Raw genomic sequence first — 26,240 nt, forward strand, 5'->3', positions numbered from 1 at the left:
GTTGATTGCAAAAAAAATCTCCTTTTTTGTTTGCGGCATTTCATATTAAAGTACTACTGGCTGTAATGAAGTATTGTTGCTGTTGTCTTCTTGGGCGGCTAACTAAACTAAACTAATTTTAAATTTACTAATACTCGTAATACAAAAATGAATGGATATACACACTCGCACAATACATATGACTATATATTCAAAAAATTATTATTCGTAAAAAATATGACAAACTAATTAATTGCGGTAAATGCTTGAAAGGAACAACAAACGAAATCGTTTTCAATCTGAATTGAATTGAATTGAATTGAATTGAATTATTTATTTAGCTTGTTAATATGCTTTATTTATTTGTAGTATTATGTTTATTATTACTTTAAATTTCTTTTAATATTTTTAAATCTCTATTTGCAGTCTTTGTCCTTAATAGAAATTTGTTTGTTTCGTTTTTGGTTTTTGTTTGCTAGCATTATTCTTTCTTGAAGCATTTTAGAAGAGTGTTTTGAGTTGCTTGTTTATGTTGTATTTTTTGTTGGAGTTTTTTTTTTGTTTGTTTTTTTTTTTGGTTTTTTGATTTGGTATCTCGTATCGTATTTAGTATGTTCTCGTAGTAAATATGCTTGTAGTAAGTAGGTAGGTAGATAAGTATTCGTATTTTGTATTTGTATACCTTGTACAATAATTATTTACGTTAAATGGATTTCGGTTTTTTATTTAATTATGTAATTAAATTTAATGGAAAACTTGAAAAGATTGTTTTGGATTGAAATCGAGAATTAAAATAGAGTGCCTTTTACGTTTCATTCATTAGTATTATTTCCATTTTTCTCATCTCATCTATACTTTTCAATTTTAAATTTTTTTGTCATTTTGGGTTTTTTGTTAGATTATTTTTGCTTTTACGTACAGTTCTTATGTTTGTGTCTTGTATTAAGTTTGTAAACGTTTAGTTAGTGTTTTATTGTTTTTATTATTACTTGTTGTGTTGTTGTTGTTGTATTACGAGTTTATCAATTTAGCTTGTTTATGGTACGTAGTTGATTAACAACGATATGTTTGCTTCTTACTCATTTCGAATTTCGCATTTCGTTTTCTCGTTTGCATTGTTTTTTTTTTTTTTTTTTTTTATTATTTTGATAAGTAGTCTCGTCTTTCGAATAGCTCTTTAAATGCAGGCAGCTGAGTATCCGAAGTACTCGTAGGTCAAGCATAAAAAGATTTTTGTTTTTTGTTTGTGGATAAATACATAGTTCTAAACGAAATACTAATATGAAAACCAATGAAATGCTTTTAGCTCTAATTGCATCTAGTTCGCTGTTGTGTGTTGGTGTGTGTAAGTGTCTATGTATAACATATACTACATACATTGTATAGTATATGTATAGTAGAGTATGTGTCTCAGCTGGTGCCTAGAAATGTTTTCTTGGTTCTACAGTGCGCGGATCTTTGACCTACCAAAAAAACACACACATATACTACAGTCATTTCACTCAATCTTCGGTTGTGAAATGCATGGAAGCTGAAAGCTCGAAAATGAGTGCCTGCAATGAGCTTGCAAGCTTCTTGAGAGCTTGCAAATGAACTTTGAAAGTACACGATAGTACTTGGAAGTGGACTTTCGTAGGCAATACTTACTAGTATAGAGACTAAGTGATTTGTAGTATTTTAAGTTAATAATTAGCTGTACTATATGCGTTGCACTATGATATCATTTAAAAACATAAAACGTACGTATAGAGAATAGCCGAAGCTTGAGTTCAGGTAAGTTGGAAAGAATTGCGATTATATACAATCGTTTTTAATGTTTGTGTTTTAGTGTTTGTGTTTCATGTGTCGTGTTCGATTTGAGCGTAGTTTACTTGTTGGATAATAAAACTAAGGATTCAGTTTAGACTACAACAAATTGTACAAATGGCTAAGTACGAAGAAAGTTCTCTGCACACATACAAAAACCAATTACAATTACATATTTACAGGTCGGATTGCAACTGTTACACAGTTTTCTATATACGGCAAAAGTATGTTGACTTTTGTATTGTTTTTTTTTTTTTTTTTTTTTTTGGTTCTCAATCTAAAATACAAAAAAATTCATGTGATTTTCATTTTTTCCGCATATTTTCATAGCGTGTTTTTTTATTTCAATGATCAGCTTTTGGGTTTTCTTTTCTTGGTTGTTGTTCTTATGAGTTTCAATTTCAATTTTTCATTTTTTTTTTTTTTGGTTTACTTTTTAATTTTTTTTTCTTTTTGGTTTATGAGCTATTTGTTTTTTTTTTGTGATTTTCTTTTTTTATGTTTTTTTTTTTGTTTTTGAAATATACAATGTGATATTATTGATATATTTGTTTGGGAGGGTAAGCCTGGATTTGTAGTTTACCATTCATTACATGTACTTATATACAATTTTGAATTGTTTAGAATTTTATTAATGTACTTAATTAAATTTAATTAAATTAAATTTTTGTGTTGTTTCATTTCATCTTGCTATCGTACTATCGCTATCTCTACCTTTCTAATTTCCATTCAATTTGGGGTTTTTAATTTTATTCATTTAAACATATAATAACATTTTGTCGCTGAACACATTTATTCCAAATTTTCTTAATATTTGTATTTTTGGTATTTTTTCGGTATTCTTTGCTAGTGTTAAGAGTAGTCAATTGAAATGGCTCGTCTTGTTCTTGCTCTTGCTCTTGAATAACGAATATTGTTGTTTAATGGGTCCAAAATGAATAACTTAATGCCCGCTATGAATCCACGACATTTTCGTACTTCGATCTATACACAATAAGTAAGTTGTTATTCATGCTAGCTGTCACTTTTCATTTAGTCAATTGCCTAGTTTAATGCCTATAAAAAAAAAACAACCTTATTTTAATCTCGAAACTCGAACGAGTCCATTTTGCTTTCTTTTTGTTTTTTGTTTTTACCTTATGCTAGAATCCTTCACGCTAAATCATAAAACTTAAGTTTAAATAAGCGAATTCTTTTCTTTATATGTAAATAATAAAAATGTTTGAATTTGTTTTTTTTTTTTTTGTTTTTTTTTTTGTTGGTGTTTTGCCTTAAAATGTCTGGAGGTTGTTTTTGCTTTGGTTGCATTTAGTTCTATTTTATAGATACAGGACTTTGGTATGACTAGATACAATACAATATTATATATAACATATATAGTACATTAGATGATAATTCTATTTGCTTTTTTAATATTTCGTTTATGATGTGTGTTATTTATTTATTTATTTTCGGTTTAAATTGTATTATTGATTTTTAGTTGTTTATCGATTTGTTTATTTCCCATTTGTTTGTACAAAATACCAATTAACTATTCACCTAATTTGCTGTTGCATCGAAAGTTGAAAGTGCTTTAAGTGTATTTACAGCAGAGTAATAGGTACGCTACAGTGAAGCCTGACTGACCCAGTTGATATGCACCTGCGTGTCTAATTCTACAGAATCTTTGCATTATATTTTGTTTGCTTGATATGAATCTACTTTCCAGCTCCCTTGCTAACTACTATGCCGTATGTGTCTATCTAACATATGTATCTGTCGTGCTTCGATCGGGGAGTATTAGCGAGCGTTTACTGTAGCGCAGTTGAAGTTGTAGTCAAGTGTTTTTCTTCTTCTCCTTTATCTTCTTTTAGTCATAGTTACTTTACTCAGATAGTAGTTATTAATGCATATTACCAATATCGGTTGCTTGCCGTCTTCCAACCAAGAGCTCAGTTGGCATCTAGTCTCAGTGAGATGCGCAGAGAAGGGCACGACCCGGCGCATGACGAGTATGTGTTGGGTTCCTTAAGGCACTTGCACTTGCACTTGCACTTTTTTACTCTCTCTCTCTCTCTCTCTCTATCCTTCTTTTTGTCTCTCTTTCTGGCTCTCTTTCTATCTCTTTCTATCTCTTTCTATCTCTCCCTATCTCTTTTAATACTTATCGCTGATTCTTTGCTTTGCTTTGCTCTCGCTTCTCTTATTTCGTTTTCGTTTGAGTTTTTCGTTTTTTGTTTCTTGTCTCCAAAACATTCAGCATTCTTAAGAAGCTCATACAAATATGCCAAAATATACATGTATGTGTGTGTGTGAGGGTGTTTGGGTGTGTTGACATTGCCTTGCAGCTGCGTGTTAGGGCAGTGACGGGGGAGGCGGGAGGCGGGAGCGGAGGCTGCTGCTCATTCGTCTGTATACATTATTTCATGGTATTTGACATGTGTGTGTTCCTATGTATGTGTATGTGTGTGTGTGACTCTTTGTCGTCTTCGTGTATGTGTATGTGTATGTGTGTGGACGGTTTTCAAAGCTTTAATATTTACGCTTGAATGCTTCTACATCTTACCCTCATCGCTCAACACATAATCATTTTCAATGTGTCTTATTATCTACCCTTGCAGAGGATATTATCATCTCATCGCTATACCCATTAATATCGCTCGCTCTACATTGTTCCACAGATAGCAGGCTATTAAAAAGGCATGACTCTATCGGATTTATGGTATGTATAGTTCACCGATTTCATTTCATAATCGATTTCTTTCCTGGCAACGATCACAAAGTTTTCCTCTAGAAAGGTATTCGACATTCGGCAGACCGAACATTGAGTACATAAATTATTATAATCAATAATAATGTTTATTTATGATTATTTTTAATCAGTTTGCTTTCTACATACACATATATTGCAAATACTATCTGTCATTGTATACAGCTATTTGTAAGTATGTATATATATAAATTTATTTTTTTTTTTGTTTTTGTGGGTATTTGTTGATATTTATTTATAAATACAGCCATGCAAAAGCGTATTTGCATAGTTTCAGTCGACTTGTTTTCTGTTTTCTGTTTTCTTTTTTTCGTCTTCGTATTCGTATTCGTAGTTATTCTTTGGTTTCTGGTAGACGGCATCCGAAATTTCATGTAGCTAGGGAGTGTGTGGGGAGGCGTGTCACAATGTCAACAGTCACACACACACACACACATGCACGCACACATACATACATATTCGGCAGAAAGTATTTGAACTATGCAGAACAGAATATCATCCCTGGGGCTATTCCTGCGGCAAGCAACATTAGTGTATTGTTTGGGTTCAAATACGCCTCCATCTGGTTATTTATAGAGCTCTCCTCCACATTGATATCAGCTCTACACTCACACATATATGTACATACACACACACACTCGCGTGTACATATGTACATCTCATATCTCATATCTCATACATAAGTATTATTATGCTTTATTTTATAAAATCATAAGAGCGTTTTCTATCTTTCATTTTTGTTTTGTTTTTGTTGCTTCCCTCCTTCAGCTTTCTTTTCCTCTGATTCCTCATAATAATTTTCTTAATTTTTGTGGATTTTTTTTTTTTAGGTTTTTTTTTATAAATATTTGATTTGCCTTGTTTTGTATTTATCTCAAAATTATCTGTGACTTTAAGTTAGTATTAGTTTCATTTAATTGCAGTCGTTTTATTTAAGAATTATTTAATTATATTTATTTTTGTTGTTGAAGTTCTTCATATTGTTGTCTTTAAAATAATTTGTTGTGATTTTTGCTTTGGTTTTAGTTGCATTTTCCTGTTTTTTTTATTTTTATCTTGTGTTTTATGAATATTTGTACTTTTTATTTCGTTTTTATTCGGGGGGAGATTTAAGCAGAAAGTTAGCAGGTTCCTCTCTTTTGTTTTTGTTTTTGTTCTGTTTTTTTTTTTTTTTTATTATTATTTTATACAGTTTCTCATTATGTGTGGGTGTGTTTAGTTAGGTATTTGGGCAGTTGGGTGGGTTGTTTTTAATAATTTGAAGCGAGTTCTTTTGTCTGTGCGGAAATTCGTAAGAGTTTGAACAATGCCTAGCAGGAGATCATCGGTTCAAGTCTATCGATTGGCTACAGTGTTGTGTCCCTCTATAGTGACTCGTATGTGATGTGTATTAGAGTATTATTGTGGCTATGCTGAGTGAGTATTTCATCTGTCATAGTTAAAAAGCATATACATATTTGCTATATCAATTATTTTCATTGTTAAATACTATACAAATTGTATTTATTAATATTACGGCAGTTTTTTTTTACTATGCTTCTTTTGAATACTTTTCTCTATCTCTCTCTCTCTCTCTCTCTCTCTCTCTCTCTCTCTCTCTCTGTTTTGTGTATGAGTATGAGTGAGTGTGTAAAATGCTTCGTACAGAATGTGTATTTTTTAGTAGAGTTGAGCTGGACGCAGGCCCAAATAACTTTTTGGAGACAATTATAGCCTTGCAGATGGAGAGAATTGATGGTCGACTTTGGAGAGTTTCGGATAACGGAAAAACAACACTGTAAAGGTATTCATTCAATTTAACAATCGACAACGCTTCACAAGTGAACACGTGTTCATGCTTTCAGTTCTATTTTTAGAAAGTCCCGTTAGATTTCCCGTTAGCGAAAACCGGTTTGCAAATAAGAAGAGTGGACATTGGAGAGACAAAATGTTTGCATTTCATAGAAATATGTATTTACTAATTAGTTTTGATTTTGGCCTTAGGTCAAAGTGATTGCACCACTGTGCAATCGTTAAGTGATCTATTGAGCAAGACTGCGAATATATTTTTGAGTTAAGGCTTCTTTGCATATGCTGTGCATTTGTGTGTGTGTGTGTGTTTGATTGTGGTAAACGGATATTTTGCCTAATTCTATGCACTTGAACTTTTGCTTGACTCGTTAACTGCATTTTCATGGGTGAAGATTCTGGGTTGTGTGTGATTCAATTGAATTTAAAATGTGTGATTAAGGGTTTCATCGGCTTGCATTCGTTTATGTATAATAATAATTATAATAATGGCATATTATCAATTTTTATTATTATTATATTCAGTTAATTTTGGGATTTGTTTTCCTTTCATTTATTCGATGTTGTTATTCATTTTGTAATGTTAAATTTAGTTAATTGTTTACTTTACGCATTAAATTATTTAAATTATATATTTTAAATGTATTATTTACGTTTACCTCCTTCTTTCATTCTTTTTTCTTTGTTGATTTTTTTTTTTTTTTGTATTTTTCTGTAATTTTGTGTTGTTATTAATTTTTAAGTATTAATTAAATTTAATTAAATTTAGCAATAGATTAAATTTGTTTGTTATTTGTTCTACTTAAATTAAACTTAAACAGCTTTTGTAGTCGTTTCTGGCATCCAACGTAACACTTGACAAGGCCAATATTATACCACTTAACATCTTTTTTACTACAAGTGGTGCGATGCATTGCACAGAGTTTGAAATACATACGAATCGATACATACATAGTAGATGGATACATAATTATATTATATAGACAGATTTATATATTTTATTGTATATATAGCAATATAATGAGACATACATATGGACAAATCGCGTGGTAAGGAGAAAGAGAGCGCGCGCCAAGTGGATAGAAAAAAAAAGAGAAAATAGTTAAATGCTTTTGATAAACTGACTGTATTCGATTAATAAATGTTTAAGTATTTGGCATGACAATATAGAGCTGCTTTATCAAGTTTCAATTGCAGCAGTCGAAAGTGGATTTTCTGTTTAAAAATTTGGCTACTCATTAAATTTCTTTTCTTTGCTTAATTATTTATGTACATATATAAATTAGTTAAGTAATAATACCAAATTAGTGACTTAACTTTTGGGTAAAGTAGTGCTGACTACATTATCAAATTAATGTTATGCTAAACTTTAAAGTTTACTTTACTTTCTGCTGCTGCGATTGGCGCTTTATATGCAGATTTCTTTTTGTGTGCTGGTGCATTAGAAATGGGGAATCAAGACAGGTGCTCGAAAAAAAAAAATCGGAATCGGAATTGGAATTGAAATTGAAATTTGAGAAAGAGAAAGAGTAAGAGAGAAAGAAGGGAGACGTTACGTCTCAGATTTGCCTAACTGAAACTGCTCAAAATTGGATTGACTGGAGGAAGACAGCGGGGTTATTGTGGGTGGGTGTGTGTGTGTGTTTACAGAAAGATGGACACAGAGACAGAGATACATACTATATTGCGAGACTTAGAAGGGGGGCGGGAACTTAGGGGGTCAGAGTAAGAGCGAACACTTACCCAGTAGTCAAACGTCGGTCTCGATGCTAACAGCCAGCGCATTGTTGTGCCTCATTGTGAGGCTGCTGCCAGCGCTGCCGGTTGCCGCACTGACGCTTATTGTTGACTGTTGTTGCTTGAAGCCATTTTGTTGCTGCAATTGCAACTGTTGCTGCTGCTGCTGCTGTTGTAGCTGCTGCTGCAGAAGCTGCTGCTGCTGCTGCTGTTGTTGTTGTTGCTGCTGCTGCTGCTGCTGCGTTGCCTGCGGCGGTTGCAGCTGCGCCTGTGACGCTCCTAAAAATGGAGCTGCTGCACTACGTCCAGGATGCGTGTCAGTTAATCCCGGCGTCGATTCAACACCATCATCCAAATCCATCATATCCGATGAGGACTCAGACAACGATGATTTCTTCAAGTGTTGACCTACTTGTAGTTTTATGCATTTGTTTAGTGTGGTTGTATTTTGGTTTTTGGTTTTTTTTGTTGTCGAACGTTATCGATCGATTTATATTGTTTGTTGTTGTTTGTAGTTGTCGCAGTGTTGTTGTAGTTAGTATTAACAATATTGTGTGTGAGTGTGTGTGTGTGGTGTGATTGTGATTGTGGGAATACCATCGTGGAGGAGGCGGAGGAAGTAGTTGTTCATTCATTTTGTTGGGATTCATTTTGGGTTTCGGATTGTGGGATTGTTTTTTTTTTTTTTTTTTTGGGTTACAGCATAATTGATTTATACAGATATATATTAGTCGATAGATCAATTGGCAATACAATTGATCGATTCATTGATTGATTGATTCATTCATTGATTGGCGGAATAAAGAGAGAAACAAAAAGAAGAGAGAGAGAAGAGAGAAAGAGGAGATCACACATACAGTTGTAATGTATTAATTACAAAAATGTTTTTTGTTTGTAGTTCTTGTTACACACAAAACACACAGTACGTGTAAGTACGTTCATTTTTTTTCATTTTTTTTTTTTTTTTTTTTTTTTTTTTTTTTTTTTTTTTGTAGGTCCATCTCTAGCACAGTCGCATGCAATGGAGTGCAATTGGGGCCAGAGTTGCCACTGTTTGCCGTTTGACGCTGCCACTGATGCGACTCTGCTGATGCGTGGTCAGAAGCTGCCAACGATACGGCAACGCTGTGGCATCAAGCTTTTTTTCATGCCTACGGATTTCGTTTCTTTCTTCGTAAATGTTTCTATTTTTATTCGACTCGGGCTCTTTTGTTATCGAGTGTAAGACTGAGTGTCTATGTGTGTGTATGTGTGTGTAAGGTAGGTGTCTATGTGTGTACGTATGTGTGTGTGTGTGTGAGTGTCAAGTATGATTATCTCAATTTTTTGAGGCCGTCCGTCCAGTCGGTATTTGTGATTGTGTATGCGATGCGAGTAGAGAAGTAGTAGGTAACGAGAGAGGCGCAGTGCACATTTCAACTTACCTAATGTACCTGGCAAATATGGACAACTAGTAACATGATTAAAGTTTTGGCTCTGCATCTCCTCCTGATCCGTTTCGCGGTGATAGAAGTAATTGAAATTACTGACGATAACCGGTACCGGCAGTGCGATTGTCAGCACACCAGCAATCGCACACAATGATCCCACAATTTTGCCCCAAACGCCGACGGGTCTGTTTATCGTTTTATCGTTTATCGATACATATAATTGAAATTCATTTTCATTTCGTTTCGTTATCGTTTTTGGTTCGATTTGGTTTTGGATTTGTGTTTTTAGATTTAATTGATTTTTTTTTTTTTTTGTTTTTTTTTTTGTTTTTGCATATCGTGTATCAAACGAATTTCAATGCAATTCAATTTCCAATTATATATCATTTGGCATTTTTATATAGATTGTGGCGTTTTGGATTTTTGTTGAATTTTTCGTGATATATTTTATTTTTATGGAGTTTTCGGTGCGTTTTTGTTATGTTTTTGTTTTTTGTTTTTTGATTTTTTTAATTGGTTTAACGAGTTTCGTTTTTGATTAGGTTGTTGTTGTTGCAATTAAATTGATTTGATATATAGATATATACATGGGTATATATATATATTTATAGAGATATATAATTTTATTGTATTTGGATTTTTGGTTTGTTTGTTTGGATGAAGCGAGCGATGTTAACGAACGAACGATAAATAAAATGAAAATACAAATATATAAGAAATGTAAAGTAAGAGTAATTCTCGTTTTGGTATTTTTTTTTTTTTTATATATAAATTATTTGTTTTTTTTTTTTTAATTTTGTAATTATAGTTTATAGGTTTGTATATAGAGATATAATATATATATATATATAAATTGGCTGGCAGTGATAGCAAACTTATACGATATGTACGTATACAGATATGAGTAGATATAAGTATATATATATTTATAGAGTTGAGTATACATAAAGGCAATAGCGGTAGAAATAGTAAAATGAAATAATAGTTTAGCAAAGAGTACTCGAAATTAAGCACACAACACTTAGAACGAGTAGCGTTACGTGTAACGAGTTACGAGTAACGAGTAACGAGTTTACAAGTGGTTTGTGTTCTCTTTTCATTTGCTTCGGGTACGGGTTCGGGTTCGGGTTCAGGTTCGGGTTTTGGTTAAGGTTCGTTTTTCTTGATTTCCTTATAGGTATGTGGAAAATAGTAAGCGTATGTGTTGCGTGTTTTTACTTTTTTATATACATACATATGCAGACATAATCACAAGTATTGCACAAGTGCGAGCAAGAGAGTAAGACAGGTGCACGGCAGGTAACGAGTGAGTTAGTGAAATAATGGGAGTACGAAACAGAGACAGAGATAGAGAGAAAGAGAGTGAGTGAGATATAGAGGGGAAGAAAGTTTGCGTATAACAAAAGTTTTAGTGACAGAACTACTCAAAGTTATGCGCGACTTGAGCACGGGTAAGGCAAGGCGAGGCGATGCAGGGCGGGGCGGGGCGGGGCAAGGCAGTGTTGGATAAGGGGGTAGCGGGTTGGGGGTTGGGGGTTGTTTGCTCGGGTAAGGTTTTGGAGGGTGATGATTGAGCCACGGCCGAACAACTTTGCATGTTAGTGTGTGTGTGTGTGTGTGTGTATGGGTACAGGTGTGTAAGTGTAAGTGTGTATCTCTGTATGTGTGTGATTGTTGTATTAAGTATTAAGTCTGTATTGGGTAACTGGAGTTTACTTAAATCTTTTGGAATGGACATGCAGCATGCGTTCGATAAGAGCAGCTAACAAAATTGCGTTAAATTCGTGTTATCGGCAGTTGTTATCGGTATCGGTATCGGTATCGCTATCGATATTGCCACGCCACGTGGCATGCTGCAATAGTAAATTCTAGTATGTGTCTGTGTCTGTGTGTGTGTGTGTGTGTGTTGATGAGCTTATTGATGGAACTGGAGTTCACACTGTACAGTGTGACGCAGTGCAGCGCATGAGATTTGTGTGTTTGTTTCGAGTTTCTGGCATCATTTGTATCTTTGTTGGTTTATGTGAACTAAACAACGACACAACGTTACATTGATAATGATAGAAAAACTGGTTAATTTCATAGAGCTTTTCTTTGCATATTTTTCAATAGCATTTTCTCGCATTAAGCAAAGGCAAAGTTTGTTTTTCTTTTTTGCTTTTGCTTAATTTGTTTTGGTTTTTGTTTTGAAATTTAAATGTTTTTTGAGGGGGAACAGAACCAGAACGGAATGTAATGGAACGGAACGATACGGAACGGAACGGCAACAGAACACAGTGGCACAAGTTATAGACAGTTAGATAAAAAGGCGGTTAAATCAGAGAAATGATTAAGATCAATAGCAGAATATATAGATGGTAGGTAAAATTTACGCTTAGTTTATAGCCAACGGAGAAACGAAATGCAACGCAATGGAAAAAGAAATCAAAATCAAACTGAAAATAGGAAGTCGAAACGAATACACATATATATTTAGATAATATATATATATATATATAGATAGATAGATAATAAACAGCTCAGCGAGTCAAAGTAAGTGACAACAACAATTAGGTTTGCATATTGGGTATAAGAATAGAAATATTGTAAGTAGTTTCAACTTAAATCGAAGCGAGAATACATTATTTCTTTGGCTTACGACTTAGTAGTAGTATATATAGTTTATGGTTAGTATGTGGTTTAAGAAATAATGATAAACACATTTTGCGACATTTTCGTATAAATAAACTACAACGCGTTGACGCAGCAAAAGGCGTCGACACACAAACAAAATGAACAACAAAAAACTGAGAAACGAAAAACAAGAACGATAACGATAACAGTAACGGAAACGGAAACGATAACGCATAAATGTTGAAATGATAATCGCAATAATAATAATAATAATAATAATAATAATAATAATAATCAGAAAAGTTAGAATTGTAATTGTATAGATTTGCATACGTCATGTCACCATATCCAACGGTGGTCATGGTGACCACAGCCCACCAAAATGCATCGGGTATGGACTTGAAGAAGGAATTTTCGCTTCCAGCTTCCGCAAAATAAACCGCTGATGAGAAGAGTACGACGCCTAAAAAAATTGATGGGAGAAATTGCTTTGCATTGGTTCCGGCTCGATATAAAACATATTTATAAAAATTTTTTGTTTCTTTTTTCTCTTTTTTTTACTTTTAATATATAATAATGTATTTTTTTTTAGTTTATTTTTTTTTTATTTATTTTTTTTTTTTTGGTTTTTTTGTGAACTAATAAAGTCAATTGAAACGAAAAGAGTATTTGGTTTGCATGGTGCCGATTTGGCGGGGTGTCCGCAAGTTCTGTTGTCTGTTGTTGGTTTTGGTCTTTGGCTAGATTCGTTGTAACGGTCCGCATGTTCAACTCTCTACGTGTAAATGTAAGTGTGTGTGCGTGTGTGTGTGTGTGTGTGTGTGTGTGTATGTGTCGAGCTTAAACGTGTCACACAATGCGTGGCATTCTTTTCTTCTTTTTTGTGACTCGCCGGAACTTTTGCGGACAAAGCGGAATCTGCACCGGAACTGGAACTGGAACTGGAACCGGATCTCTTTCGCATTGCTGCGATTCCTCGCTTTGGGAAGATATAGGGTTTTTGTTGTTTCTCGTGATTCTCGTTTTGTTGGGCATTGTGTAACACGTTTTTCAGTCATAGAGTAACTAGTAAATGAGTAGTTTTTGGATTTCAATTCAGTTTCTGTATCATGACAATGGCAAAACATAGCCGCGGCATTCCCAAGCAGAAAACGCTGACCAGCGATTGGACGATTAAGAGATAGAAAAAGAAATAGAGATAGAGAGAGAGAGAGAATGGGAGCCGAGAGCAATCGGTTTCTGGTGTGCTCTGTTTGGCCTAGAAATATGGTGATACTCGTATCCTCAATCCTAAATCATTAATTCAACGTTGACGATGATGCAAAACGAAGACGAAAACGAATACGAATACGAATACGAAGACGAAAACGGAGACGAATACGTGGATGAAAACAGAGACGAAGACGAGGACGAAAACGAAAACAAAGACGACGACAAATGTTTTTGTATGATGTTTTCGAATTGTTTTGTAGTATGTGATATTCGATTTTGAGTTGTGAATTATATTCTGCTTGGGGTATATTTGGAAACTCAAGAACTAGACGAAACATAAAAAATCAGGAGCAGAAGTCTCCCAAATGCAGATCATGCTGAAAAATTCTTAAATATTCAAGAAAAATAGAACAAACAAAAAAAAAACTGAAATTAAATCAAAACCATTTTTGATGAAACATAAGAATAAAAATAAAAGTAGATAAAGCGCACTTTGTTAGATTACTCAAGTAATTGAAAAGCAAGTGAACAACAACAGCAACATCTATTGATTCGTGATTCAAAGTTATAGATCAAGTTGAGTAGCTGGGATGGTCGGAGGAGGAAACTTTTGAGGAGTTACAGCGAGCGATTACAACAATCAAACACCGAAGACGAAAACGAAAACGAAGACGACAACGACGACGAAGACGAAACGAAGACGGTGATGCAACAATGATGCTGATGATGATGATGGCAGATGAAGGGAGCTAGCTTATATACAAGAAACGACTTACATATATAATATATATGTATATATATGAATACAGATAGATATGTGGAAGAGCGTATTGTTACAGACAGTTAAAGAATAGGATAAGTTGTAAGTAGTTCAAGACACAGAGAGGTATTTTTATATATGTATGTACATAACATATCTATGTATTTCTGATGTAACTGTACACAAGGAAAACTTCACTAGGAAAGAATACTGAAGATAGATCTGGGCAACTTCTTGGATGAGAAGAGCTCTCAAATGCTAAAGCAAAGTTAACGCACAGATGGAGAGAGAGAGAGAGAAAGGGATTAAAAAAGGAATGATAGACAAAGTGTCTGTTTTCGCTATGTTTTAAACTTTGAGGGAAATGAAAGATAGAGAAAAAATACACAGAAATTGTTAGTCACAAGAAAAGAAAGAGAGGAAGAGACACACAAAGAGACAGAAAGAGAGAGTAGCGCTTTGTTACAGTTTAGCAGGTGGATATAAAATGTACAAGGACGAAGTTGCAGTTGTTATTTGGTTGGTTAAGTTGGATTGATAGATGGAATAGATGTAAATGTAAGTTATACCTCATATCACCATATCCCACCGTAGTCATGGTCACCACAGCCCACCAGAATCCGTCGGGTATGGACTTGAAAAACGAACTTTCGCTGCCAGCCTCCGCGAAATAAACCGCCGACGAAAATAGTACAACGCCTGGGCGTATAATTTTAAACAAAGATCGATCGATTAGTTCTATGAAATTCGTCGGCGATTAAATGTACACATTAATTTGTTAGTAATTAAGTGAGGGAGAAATGTATATAGATTCATATATCACATCCATTTTCATTTCATTTTCAGTTTCTGCTTGGGTCGTCGATCGGGAAAAACCATCCAAAATGTCAAGAGAAATTTTATGAATAATTCGTGTGTGAAGAACGTATTGTAAGTGTGTGTGTGTGTGTGTGTGTGTATGTCGAAATATCTAAATATATTTCGACTGTGTATTGTTTATGTTTTGATTCTCGTTAAAAAACAACTACAAGAGATATACATACAATAATTGACGAATTGAAAGAGTTTCAAGCTCTAGTTCAATTCGCCATTTTTTATTTTGCTACGTATTGATTTTGTTATTAATCTGTGCAGAAACTATAATGAAAACAGTGTTACAAAATATAGTAGAATAGTTTCAAGTGGCAAAAACTTAGTTGAAATCACATTATCAGTAAATAGTAAAGAAATAAACAAGTGTTGTTCTTCTTTCAGTGGTGTGCGAGTGTGTGTTCGTGTCTGGGTGTGTTGGTGTGTTGGGTAAGTGTATCACAATAATTGGTTCGCAAAATATTACAAATCGAAATAAAGGAGAAATATGCTCACAACGAAAGTCTTCGGCCACAAACCGAAGTGTTCTTGGGCCCCACAAATGCTGAGCTGAGCTGAGCTCCGTATAAATCTCTCTTTCAACATTTGTGCGGCATTAGTTTGGCAGACTTGATCGATTCGCTTTGGTCTGCCAAGAAGTTCTCTCGAATACACATGTGTAAAAGTAGTAGGGGGTTAGTAATGCTTCTAGTATCTAGATTGTTGTTGCAAACTAACTAAATGACATTTTGTTATTCGTTTTATATACGAGTTATTGTTTATTGTTGTTGTTTTGTTAAGATATAAACAGAAACTAACTAGTTTTGAGTATACTTTGTACAATACGATATACATACGTTATTCATATATAGTATTAGTAGTTGATATATAGTTGATATATACGTATATAGATATACACATACATATATATGTACATATATATACTACACTACAGCAAGGCAAATAATATGTATATGGAAACAAAATCGAAACGTAATGAAATGGAATGAAACAAGTTCTTCCGGCGAGAAAGATCTCCACTCGATAATACACATAAAAACAATAGAATATATATATGATAGTATAGATTAGATTGTACGATCACCTTTTTTGGGGTTCTGTAAAGTTAGGCTAGATGAGTTTAGTTGATAAGTAGTTAGGTAATTACATGTATCGATTATTTATTTGCTGGTGCATTACGACCAATATACAACGTACATAGTATTAGTATGTTCATTAGCAGGCGCTAGTTAACTTAACTAACTATCATCCTCCTGCGTTTTTTTGTTTTTTTTTTTTTGGAAAGCCCAAGAAAATTTTTAACGCAACACAATGAAACACAAAACTCAATTGAACGCAATGCAACGCAACGGAACGGAACGGAATGGAACTCAGAAACCGCTGATTCGATTCGATTAAGTAGTGTATATATCATATATACATATATGTATATTTTTTGTTGGTTAGAGGTAATTAGTTCAACAGATATAACAACAAACTAAAAACTAAAAGCCAAAGAAACGACATCAAAAACAACGTAGATGAAGTTACGTTTACGATAATTACGATAACAAATACGAGTACGATTACGATTACGGTTACGATTACGATTACGGTTACGATTACGGTTACGTAATGCGAACAACTTGATTATGGTAAAACTTGAACAACAATACAAAATATGTATATATATATATATATATAGGTAAGTATTTATATTAAAAGTATATGTATTTTTTTTTTTTTTTGTATTTTAAAGCTTTTCAAAAACTTTGTACTATTTTCATTTCTGTTTATTTTTCACTACATTACTATTTTCATTATTATTATTTTTATCGAGTATCTTTTTTTTTGGTTGTTGTTGTAGTTGTTGTTTTGGACAATTCAACGCAAAGAAGCTTGCCAATTTTAAGGCATTTTGTGCGTAAGTTGTGTGCAAAGACGCCAAAGAAAGTTGTGAAAAGTCATATGAACAGATTAAAGTACTGGGAAAATATAAAGATAATGTGAAAAGTGTAAAATTATAGAATACTTTGTGAATATATATATATAGTTGATAAAAAAAAAGAGACAGAGAAAGAGAGATAGAGAGAGAGAGAGATAGTGTGTATCTAGCGTACTGCAACAAAATACGTATGGACCTTAAAATTGCCAACGACTTTAGCGAGGGGCGTTTATAAAAACCATTGTTATACGTGTTTTTACACTGTCGAAAGTATATCAGGAGTAATAGACTAAAATTCGAGTACATTGACATTGATTTTGTTCTCTAGCCAAAGACGATCAAAAATGTTTAAAAAATTTCTCTATTTATATTATATATTTGTACGATATATACACACATATAGATGTATATATATTTTATACTGTTTACGTTTACGTTTACTTCATTTACCGACTAGCTAAAAAAATCTCTGCTTCTTTCCCGACGCAAACGGGGAACCCACCAAAAGAAAAACAAAAAGAAACACCAAAAATAAAAATTAAAAAATAGGAAAAACAATAAACCGAAAAAGTTATACGAGTACCAACAAAAATACTGTGGCTGTTTTTTTTTTTTTTTTTTCTTTTTTTTGTATTGTAATTAGAGGCAGGTTTTCTTTTGGTAAGTAGTAAGTAGTAGAGGTAGTATTACTTAATCTCTAATTAGTATAGACGACAATAACATCATATATATATGTATATATGTATGTAAAGAGTAGTATTGATACGTACTGATTTTTTTTTTGGTTTTGGTTGTTTAAGTATACACATATAAGGTAGTCTAGTAGGTAGGATTATACGCTCTAGAGGCGCCTCTAAGTGTGTGGCTGCATCTTGTTTTTTAACTAGCTAAGCTACTCGGTATTATGTAACTAAAGTAGTAGTTGGTATAGTATAAGTATAGTATATAGTTTATAGTTTTAGTAATATATGTTAAATTGATATTCGTCTTCTCCTTCTGAGTATTATGTAGACGTAAGAGACTCTGTATAACTAACATTAAATACGTATACGGTTACGATTACGGTTATTTTTAGCTAATACTTGTGGCCTAGCTCACGATCTTCTGCTGTCTTGGATCATTACAATCTTGAGTATTGAGTATTTTTGTTTTGTTTTGGTAATTAAAATGACAAATGATAATTGTTAAAAAGCATTTAATTGACGTAGTAGTTCTTTAATACTTTTGAAATACTTTCTGTTTGCTTGGGGATTGGATATAGTATATAGTATTCTTTTTTTTTTTATATCGGGAAAGTGTTGTTATTGTTGTTGTTGTTGTTTTTAAAACAAATGGTGAGCGTTTAATAATGTGCTGGTTGTAAATGTACTTAAATTATATAATGTATATCTACATTTTAGCAGTAGTTGTTTGTTTTAGTTTAAGCAGAAGTCTTTCTTTCTTCTTCTTTGGCTAACGTTGTGAGTAGAAGTACGAGTATTGAATTTTGGAACTGTGTGACAGTCTGTCAGAGTTACGGAGGTGGGGGAAAGTATTAGTTGGAAGGTCCGTTTGGGTCGTAGATCGTTCGTTGGTCATAAGTAAATTGGATAGTTAGATAAATACAGAGAGAGAAACGGGGAGTGGGTGTAAATATATTGTGTGGGGATGTGCTTTGATTTTTTTGATTTTTTTGTTTTTTTTTGGGTAGGATTTTTGGTATTTGCTTTTGTATTGTTTCTTTTGTTGTTGTTGTTGGCTGTTTTGTTGTTGTAACTTACCTATAAATAAGAAAAATATAAGTAAACCTAATTCCCGCATTGAGGCTTTCAGAGTTCGTCCTAATATTTGTAAACCCTTCGAATGCCTAGATAACTTAAATATTCGAAATACTCGAACTAATCGTATCACTCGTAATATTGCCAAGGACATAGCCTGATTCGATGACTTGTCCTAAAAATTTATAATTATTTATATATATATATTTTTATGTATATTGATTGATGTATGCAACTTATGTAGTGTTTTTTTTTTTTTTTTGTTTTCTTTTAATTTAGTTCGTGTGTATTTTTATATATATAGTAGTAGAGTATTGTTTTGAATATATTTGTATATTTAGGTTTATATTTATATATGTATTTATTTTGAGTGTGTGTGAGTGTGTATACTTGGTGTGTGTGTGTGTTGATTAGTTAATATACAACAATGATTCGTAGCAAGTGTTTAGTACGATGTTACGATAGTAGTACGAAAAGGCACTAAGGATAGCGTTTAAATCAAGTTGATCAAGTATCAAGTATATATTTATATAGATATGTATATGTATATAGTTTACTATATAGGCAAAAGCATTGCTCTATCATAAATCAAAAGCTCTCAATGTTCAGTCTCAAATCGAGGAATCACATCCATTAAAAAAACGTGATTATCAAAAACTCAAAGCAGGCATTTTTGGTTACTTAGACAAAAAACAAAAACAAAAAAAAGAAACATCGCGACGACGTTATTCTGTAATTATACCCGGTACCCAAAAGGGCACAAGGGTGTTTTGGTAACAACATAAAACAGTACGAAATAATCTTTTAAAGAGTCCGTAAGTCGAGTTCATTATCTTTAATTCAAAAGGCCCCAGCGATGGTAATAGGTTGGTAATGATATTGTTTGTCATTTGCATGCATTTTAATATTCGAAATTTGTTCAATCGGATAAAAAACTGGGCTTTTGTTGTACCCGTACCGCGTGCCGGGTATCTCACAGTCGATCACACTCGACTACAAAATTTGTTTTGTGTATTATTTGTTAATTTTTTTCATGATATTTGTTCTATTTTCTTACAGTGTATTCGTAGGTGTGTTGTTAGGTTAATGGAATGTGTGTGTGTGTATGTGTGTATGTGAGAGTGTGAGTGTGTGCGTGTGATTAGCATTACAGTTTTGGCCAAACAAAAAGTTCATACCTGTGGACTGACTGGCGCTTTTGGAAGATTTAACGTATCCTCCTCTTCGGCAACGACAGTCGCTAGTGTTATAAAGTACGGAATGATGGCGATTATGTCGATAACATTCATGACATCCCTGCAGAAATTTAATTTGTTCGGACATGCGAGGAACCTGCGCGGGCGCAACACAAAAAATATCGCGACATGATAGATAGAGTAGAATATAGAAAGACAGAAAGAGAGAGAGAGAGAGAGAGAGACGAGAAACGTAAATTCAAAGAGAGGAAGAGAGAAAGAGAAAGAGATGGAGAGAGAAAGAAAAGAAAGGTACAGAAAAAAAAGAAAATATACAAATATTCTATCAATATAACAATAGTTATGGTACTATTTATATTTTAAGCTAAGCAAGTCATAAGTTTATATATATTTATAGTCGAAAATTAATCGACTATGGAATTGAGAAATATTGAGCTATCGGAAATGTAATGTTTACAGCATTACATCGCCTCCTGGCGGTCGATAGAAAGACTTTCTAAAACGTTCGTTAACCTAGATACTACAGTAGAATAGTTTCAAAAGCAGAGTTTGGATTGTTCACATACCTGACAGTTAGTTCAAATGTAAACCAAATAATACATAACGTTTCTATAAGGAAGAAAGGATCTGTGATGTCAGGCACCTCGTCTTCCTCGATTTTTGTGCCATTTGTTGTTGTATTGAACACCTGTAAAATGTGAAAGCCAAAGAGAAATTCGAAAACGAATGCGAGTCACGTTTTGCGAGTCAAAAGGGCGAAAAGTGAAATTAATATAGAATAAAGAAATTACGCACCTTGTAATGCTTAAATTCGGGTAATGTTTCTAGACAAAATATAACAATTGATAGCAATATAACAAATACACTAATTATGGCTACAACTCTGGCGGCTTGCGAGCTCTCTGGGTACTCAAAGAGCAGCCAGACTTTTCTTTGTTTCTCATTATCCGGTAATGGTCTTTCTTCCTCTTTAATAAAGCCTTCATCCTCTCTGTTGGAATAAAAGAGCAAGCATACAGTTCAATGGCTGAGCAACGTATTCAAAATAGTTCATTAAATCATTAATGTAACAGCGTGTGAATGTGTGTGTCTAAATATGTGTGTGTTGTTTGTGTGTGTGTGTGTGTGTTTAAGCATTAAGTTTTGATTTTGATTTTGGTTAATTTGTTGTTGTTTTTAGCCCTAAGCAGCGATTTTGGCAGCCCGAGAATAGTATCAAAGCGAACAAGCTATGTAATCGAATTATTCATGTAATCGATAAATGCAACACAAAAAATCGATAACATAAATTATGTGAATTACATTTGCAGAATTGTGTTAGAGAGTAAAAAAAATTGTATAGTGAATTCGTAGTTGCAAATTTGAAAGTTTATAAATTGAAATTCAGATTGAGATTGAGATTGAGATTGAAATTGAATCAAAATGATATGCAAATATATGTTGGCCAACTCTTTATATTGTTGGCTCGTGAACTCCAAACTCTTTAAGGGTGACCACCACATCTTTGGCTTGAACGGTTCCGGCCGGCCACAGTGCCCCCATTTATTTGCCGTACCAACAAAATTTTAAGCTGGTGGTCAAGTGATTAACAATTGATGCGAGTTACAAGTCCAAAAACAACAGTCCGTGTCCGTGTCCGTGTCCAAGTCCGTGTCTGTCTCTTCTGTCCCATTTTATTTGAAAACGAATGCAAAGAATGCAACTGCATTTCCGGGAAAAGCCACAAAATGCGCTCAATGCTCAACACGCTCAATAAATGCCAGAAATTGTCAAGCTGAATGGCGCTTTTACGACCGCCGGACAAAGGATAATAATAAACTGGCTGGCGTCTATGTTGTTCATATTTGTTTTTCCAACAATGTGCATTCCAATCGCATTCTAGTTTGCAAATTTAACTTTTTAAAGTCGCATCGAACACAAAATTAATGCGCATTTCATTGTTATTTACTGTTTATATCTCAGATTGTAATCCGAAAGATTAACAATATTGTGCTTTCACTCTCATATTGATATTGTTAATTGGTTGCGATCAAATAAAAAATTAAGAAATCATTTAACAAATAGTTCTATGTTTTACCTTTTGTTGACAAATTTCTATATTTTGTAGTCTACTGTTTATTTTGAATGTTTTACTATATCAATATACCAATTATATGCCTTGGCATATTTTCATATTTCGTCGTGGTTTTATTAATTTGGTATATTATAAATGTAATACCACACTTTTGCTTTTATCAAAACATTTAGGAGGTATTTCACAGTTATTGTTAATCAATTTTTGTCTATTTTTTTGTATATTTAAATCGAAAAAAATACTTTGAAATCTTAATTAAAAACATGATTCCGTTTCTAAATAAAAAATAAAGTTGAAACAGTTCTACTTATGGTTTGAAGTTTAATTCGAAATTAAAAACCTTTTGTGTAGTGAATCCATTTGGACCCAAGTTGATAAAACTTCGCAGTTATTGCGACTGCGGAGTTAATTCAATTATTTGTTTGTTAGTGTTAGTCTGCGTAACTATATGTGTGAGTGTGTGTGTGTCTGAGTGCAAGTCGCTGGTCAAATGTCGGTGCCGTGTTGCATGCCTCATGTAAATAATTCGCTGCTGCCAATAAGCAAAACCAATTTGCCGCTTGCTGCACTTTTTATACCCGCTACCTGAACGTTCGTATTCTATGGTATATTTTGAATAAACTTGTATGTTAATATACCAAATATAGCATTTGGTATATTTATTAAACATATCATTCGGTATATTTATGTATATTAAACTAAGTATGTAAATATACCATATACATATAATCTTTGGTATATTTACCAAACATATCATTTGGTATATTTATTAAACATATCATTTGGTATATTTATGTATATTAAACTAAGTATGTAAATATACCATATACATATTTGGTATATTTACGCATATTTTTGGTATATTAATTCGGTATATTTGAAGAATGGGTAGCGGGTATGCCACAGTCGAGCACACTCGATTGTAGCTGTCTCACTTGTTTTCATTTGTTAGTATTTAGTTTTTGGTATTTTGGTTTTGTAGTATTTTCTTGTTTATTTTTGTTATTATTTTTGTGAGTTGTTATTTCTTTTCGTTTTTAATTTGTTTTGTTTTTGGGAGGTTTTATTGTGGGCAACAGGCTTACCTGAATTTATTAATTGCTTGATCACCTAATTCATAAAATTTTATTTCTTCACTAAATACGTCTAAAGGGACATTGACCGGTCTCCGTAGTCGGCCACCTGTGAATTAGAGGTGTCAAAATTGTTGTTGTTGTTGTTGTTGTGGTGCCAGTTTAGCAGGTGAGTGAGTGTGTGAGAGAGAGAGAGAGAGAGAAAGTGTATGTGTGTGTGTGATAGTATGTAAATTGAATATACAATAAGTGGTTCAAGAGTTATAATTGTTCGTTTTCGTTTTCGGTTTTTTGATGTGGTTGAGGAGGGCATTGACGGGAATGTTTTGTTCGGGGGATATTTGGGGGGATAGAAAAATAGAAGAGAAACATTATAGAGATTAGCAAGTTATTCATCTTCATATAGTATATATTCTATCGAATGCGCGAAGTCTGCGACACTTACCACTCTGATAATAGTATAAAATCGCATCGAAGCTCGGACGACTACGGTCAAAAAAATATTCATTTCTAAGCGGGTCAAAGTACCGTAATCTCCGAGCTGGATCCCCAAGCAGTGTGTCCGGGAATTGATTTAGCGTACGTAGTTGTGTCTCAAACCTTAACCCGCTTACCTACAAATTGAAATTCATTCCAAAGTAGATCCTAAATCGTGTGTGTGAGTGTGCATTTTGTAAACTTACATTTATAACGACTCTCTCGCAGAAATCATGATCGTGAGGAATGGGTTCAAAGTGTTGTGGTCCGCCACCAAAGCCATGACCAGCCCCCCCTTCTTCGTCTTGACTGCTCAATTTGGGCAAAGACCTGCAAATAAAAATTATGTTCATTCGTTAATACGTTGATGCTTCAAATGGACATAAAATAACTAAAACGTTGGAGTTTAAAACGATTATAAAATAGTTGGTTGGGAAATTCGTATTTATTGAAAAGGGAGCTGTATAAATGCTGAAGAAGAAGTTGAAGGACATATACGAACAATCAACTATAGTAGAATAGTTTCTTAAAAAACATTAATGACAGAACGTTAAGACAAAACAATCATTGTCTGGACAATGAATGTTGTGTATAGATTTATAAATAATATGAAAATTAGCTGCCACTCTTCAGTTCATTTATTGTATTCTAACAACTTCCATAGAGTACGTAGAACGGTATTATGAGCACTTAGATTTCAAATGCTGCAAGATGTATTTGTCAGCACTTTTTATTGTTATCCACAAATTAAGTTGTTCAAGAAATATATTTATATGATAAAAAATAGGTTATTTGCTTAGGTTCGCAATCTGGTATATTTTTTCTCTAATGTATTGTATATTACGAAAGTAATAGTATATACACTGACGAGCAAAACTGTAACACGAGTTCGTTGTTGCAACTTCAAAGGTCTGTAACTTTTTTTCTAATGGACGGATTTTAAAAGTCTTAGTCTTGTTTTATTGGTTATATCATTTACTATTATTAATTTAAAGCAATTTGTTATCAGTTAAAGAAAATGACACGCCAAACTGTAAAAAAAGTCAAATGTTACAGTTTTGCACTCTGGTTATTTTTTTAACAAATATTTGTATTAATGATTTTTTAATAATGAGTCCACATCCCCTTGGACTTTTCCAACTCTTCTATGCGATCGGGCATACTTTGGGTATACCGTTGTACCATTTCCGGGGAATAGCATACCATACATCCTGTGTCCGTTCCCACAACTTCTTCATTCCACTTGGAGGAACTGCATATTTCGCCAGCTGCGATTTTACGTGACTCCACAAGTTTTCAATCGGATTCATATCGGGAGATTGTGGTGGCCACTTCATAAATTGAAATTTCTGTTTTGAAATCCAATTTTTAACTAATATGGACGTGTGCTTCGGATCGTTGTATTGGTGAAAGACGCATTTTTCGACAGAAAGACCCATATTCCCAATAACTTCCGGAAGATTTTCTTGCAATATTGCTAGATATTGCTCCTTTCGCATAATTCCATCGATTAGCACCAAGAGACCAACTCCATTTGAGTGAATGCACCCCCAAACCATGATGGAACCGCCACCGTGCTTGCCGGTTTGTCGCACATTCCTTGGTGACTGGATCGTAGGATCTCTAGTCGAATAGCAGGAGCGTCCATCTGACTCGAACCGATTAATTTTGGTTTCATCCGACCATATAACCTTGGAAACAAAAATATTTTGGAATTTTTTGCTTTTTTAGACACTGGTAGCAATGACTTACAGTATCCCAATCCGCTAATGTCCAATTTGTGTATGTTGCGGCAAAGTTCTGACGCAGCATTATGTGTCTTTTTGTAAGAATTGAATTTTTTGTTTCATTTTTTTAGCTTTTAGACCCAATTTGTTGAGGCTACGGCTAACTGTCCAAGCACTGGCACTCAAATTAAGCATTGACGCCGCTTTTATTGGTGTGAGATCAGGATTGCCTGTTAGCAAGTTAGCGACGTGGCGTGTGTCACGTTCACTCAAAACTCTGAGTCGGCCTCCTGGATTTATTGGAAAGTTTCCTAGACCGTATTATTTTAGTCGCTGCACAGTCATATGGCTAACACCGAATTTTTTAGCCACTTTTCGAACAGATTCACTACCTTCTAGTAAATCAAGAATGATCTTATTTTTTTCACTAGCCATTACAAATTCAATTACCATTAGGCTTTAAAATATCAAAACTCAGCGAGTAAAATGTAAACAAATAAACATTAACGGTTAACTTAGCTTTAGAGTTAAAAACCAAAGTTTTGCCATTGTGAGTGCAAAACTGTAACATTTGACTTTTTTTACAGTTTGGCGTGTCATTTTCTTTAACTGATAACAAATTGCTTTAAATTTTGCTTAATAATAGTAAATGATATAACCAATAAAACAAGACTAAGACTTTTAAAATCCGTCCATTAGAAAAAAAGTTACAGACCTTTGAAGTTGCAACAACGAACTCGTGTTACAGTTTTGCTCGTCAGTGTAGATATGTCAAATATAGCCTTCGGTATATTTTTGTAATTTGGGTATATTTATTTGGTTTTATGAACACTTAAATCTCAGAAATTAAAAGAGATAGAGCTAAAAAATTTTTTGTCAGCACTTCGTTTTGTTGTTCGCAGATTAAGTTTTTCAAGAAATAAACTTATAGACTATTTTCCTCTATGGCATATTTTGAATGTAATAGTATATTGATATACCAAGTATAGCCTTTGATATATTTTAGTATTGTTCGGTATGATACCCTGGTAGATTTTTTCTCTATGGTATATCGAAATACCAAATACA

General features: G+C 33.5%; 1 protein-coding gene across 12 annotated transcripts in view; it reads right to left on the reverse strand.

The window, feature by feature from the left end:
* Positions 1–1,094: 1,094 nt before the first annotated feature.
* Positions 1,095–26,240, reverse strand: part of LOC117572014 (potassium voltage-gated channel protein Shaker) — a 150,455-nt gene continuing 125,309 nt past the window's right edge. For 4 of the 12 annotated variants that reach the window (XM_034254600.2, XM_034254634.2, XM_034254555.2 and 1 more), the window contains exons 2-12: positions 23,652–23,775; positions 23,414–23,582; positions 22,981–23,077; positions 20,617–20,812; positions 20,388–20,509; positions 19,804–19,957; positions 18,629–18,800; positions 12,436–12,565; positions 9,484–9,674; positions 8,066–8,467; positions 1,095–7,216 (exon numbers count right to left, since the gene is read on the reverse strand). In XM_034254600.2, coding sequence (XP_034110491.1) covers positions 8,073–8,467; positions 9,484–9,674; positions 12,436–12,565; positions 18,629–18,800; positions 19,804–19,957; positions 20,388–20,509; positions 20,617–20,812; positions 22,981–23,077; positions 23,414–23,582; positions 23,652–23,775 — 1,750 coding nt within the window. In that variant the 3' untranslated portion in view covers positions 1,095–7,216; positions 8,066–8,072. Of the gene's footprint in view, positions 8,471–9,483; positions 9,675–12,435; positions 12,566–14,643; positions 14,774–18,628; positions 18,801–19,797; positions 19,958–20,387; positions 20,510–20,616; positions 20,813–22,980; positions 23,078–23,413; positions 23,583–23,651; positions 23,776–26,240 lie in introns of those variants that run through there. The other 8 variants (XM_034254590.2, XM_034254642.2, XM_034254573.2 and 5 more) reach the window with 4 other exon arrangements.

The sequence above is a fragment of the Drosophila albomicans genome, chromosome X (assembly GCF_009650485.2).
Source record: "Drosophila albomicans strain 15112-1751.03 chromosome X, ASM965048v2, whole genome shotgun sequence".
Classification (NCBI taxonomy): Eukaryota; Metazoa; Arthropoda; class Insecta; order Diptera; family Drosophilidae; genus Drosophila; species Drosophila albomicans.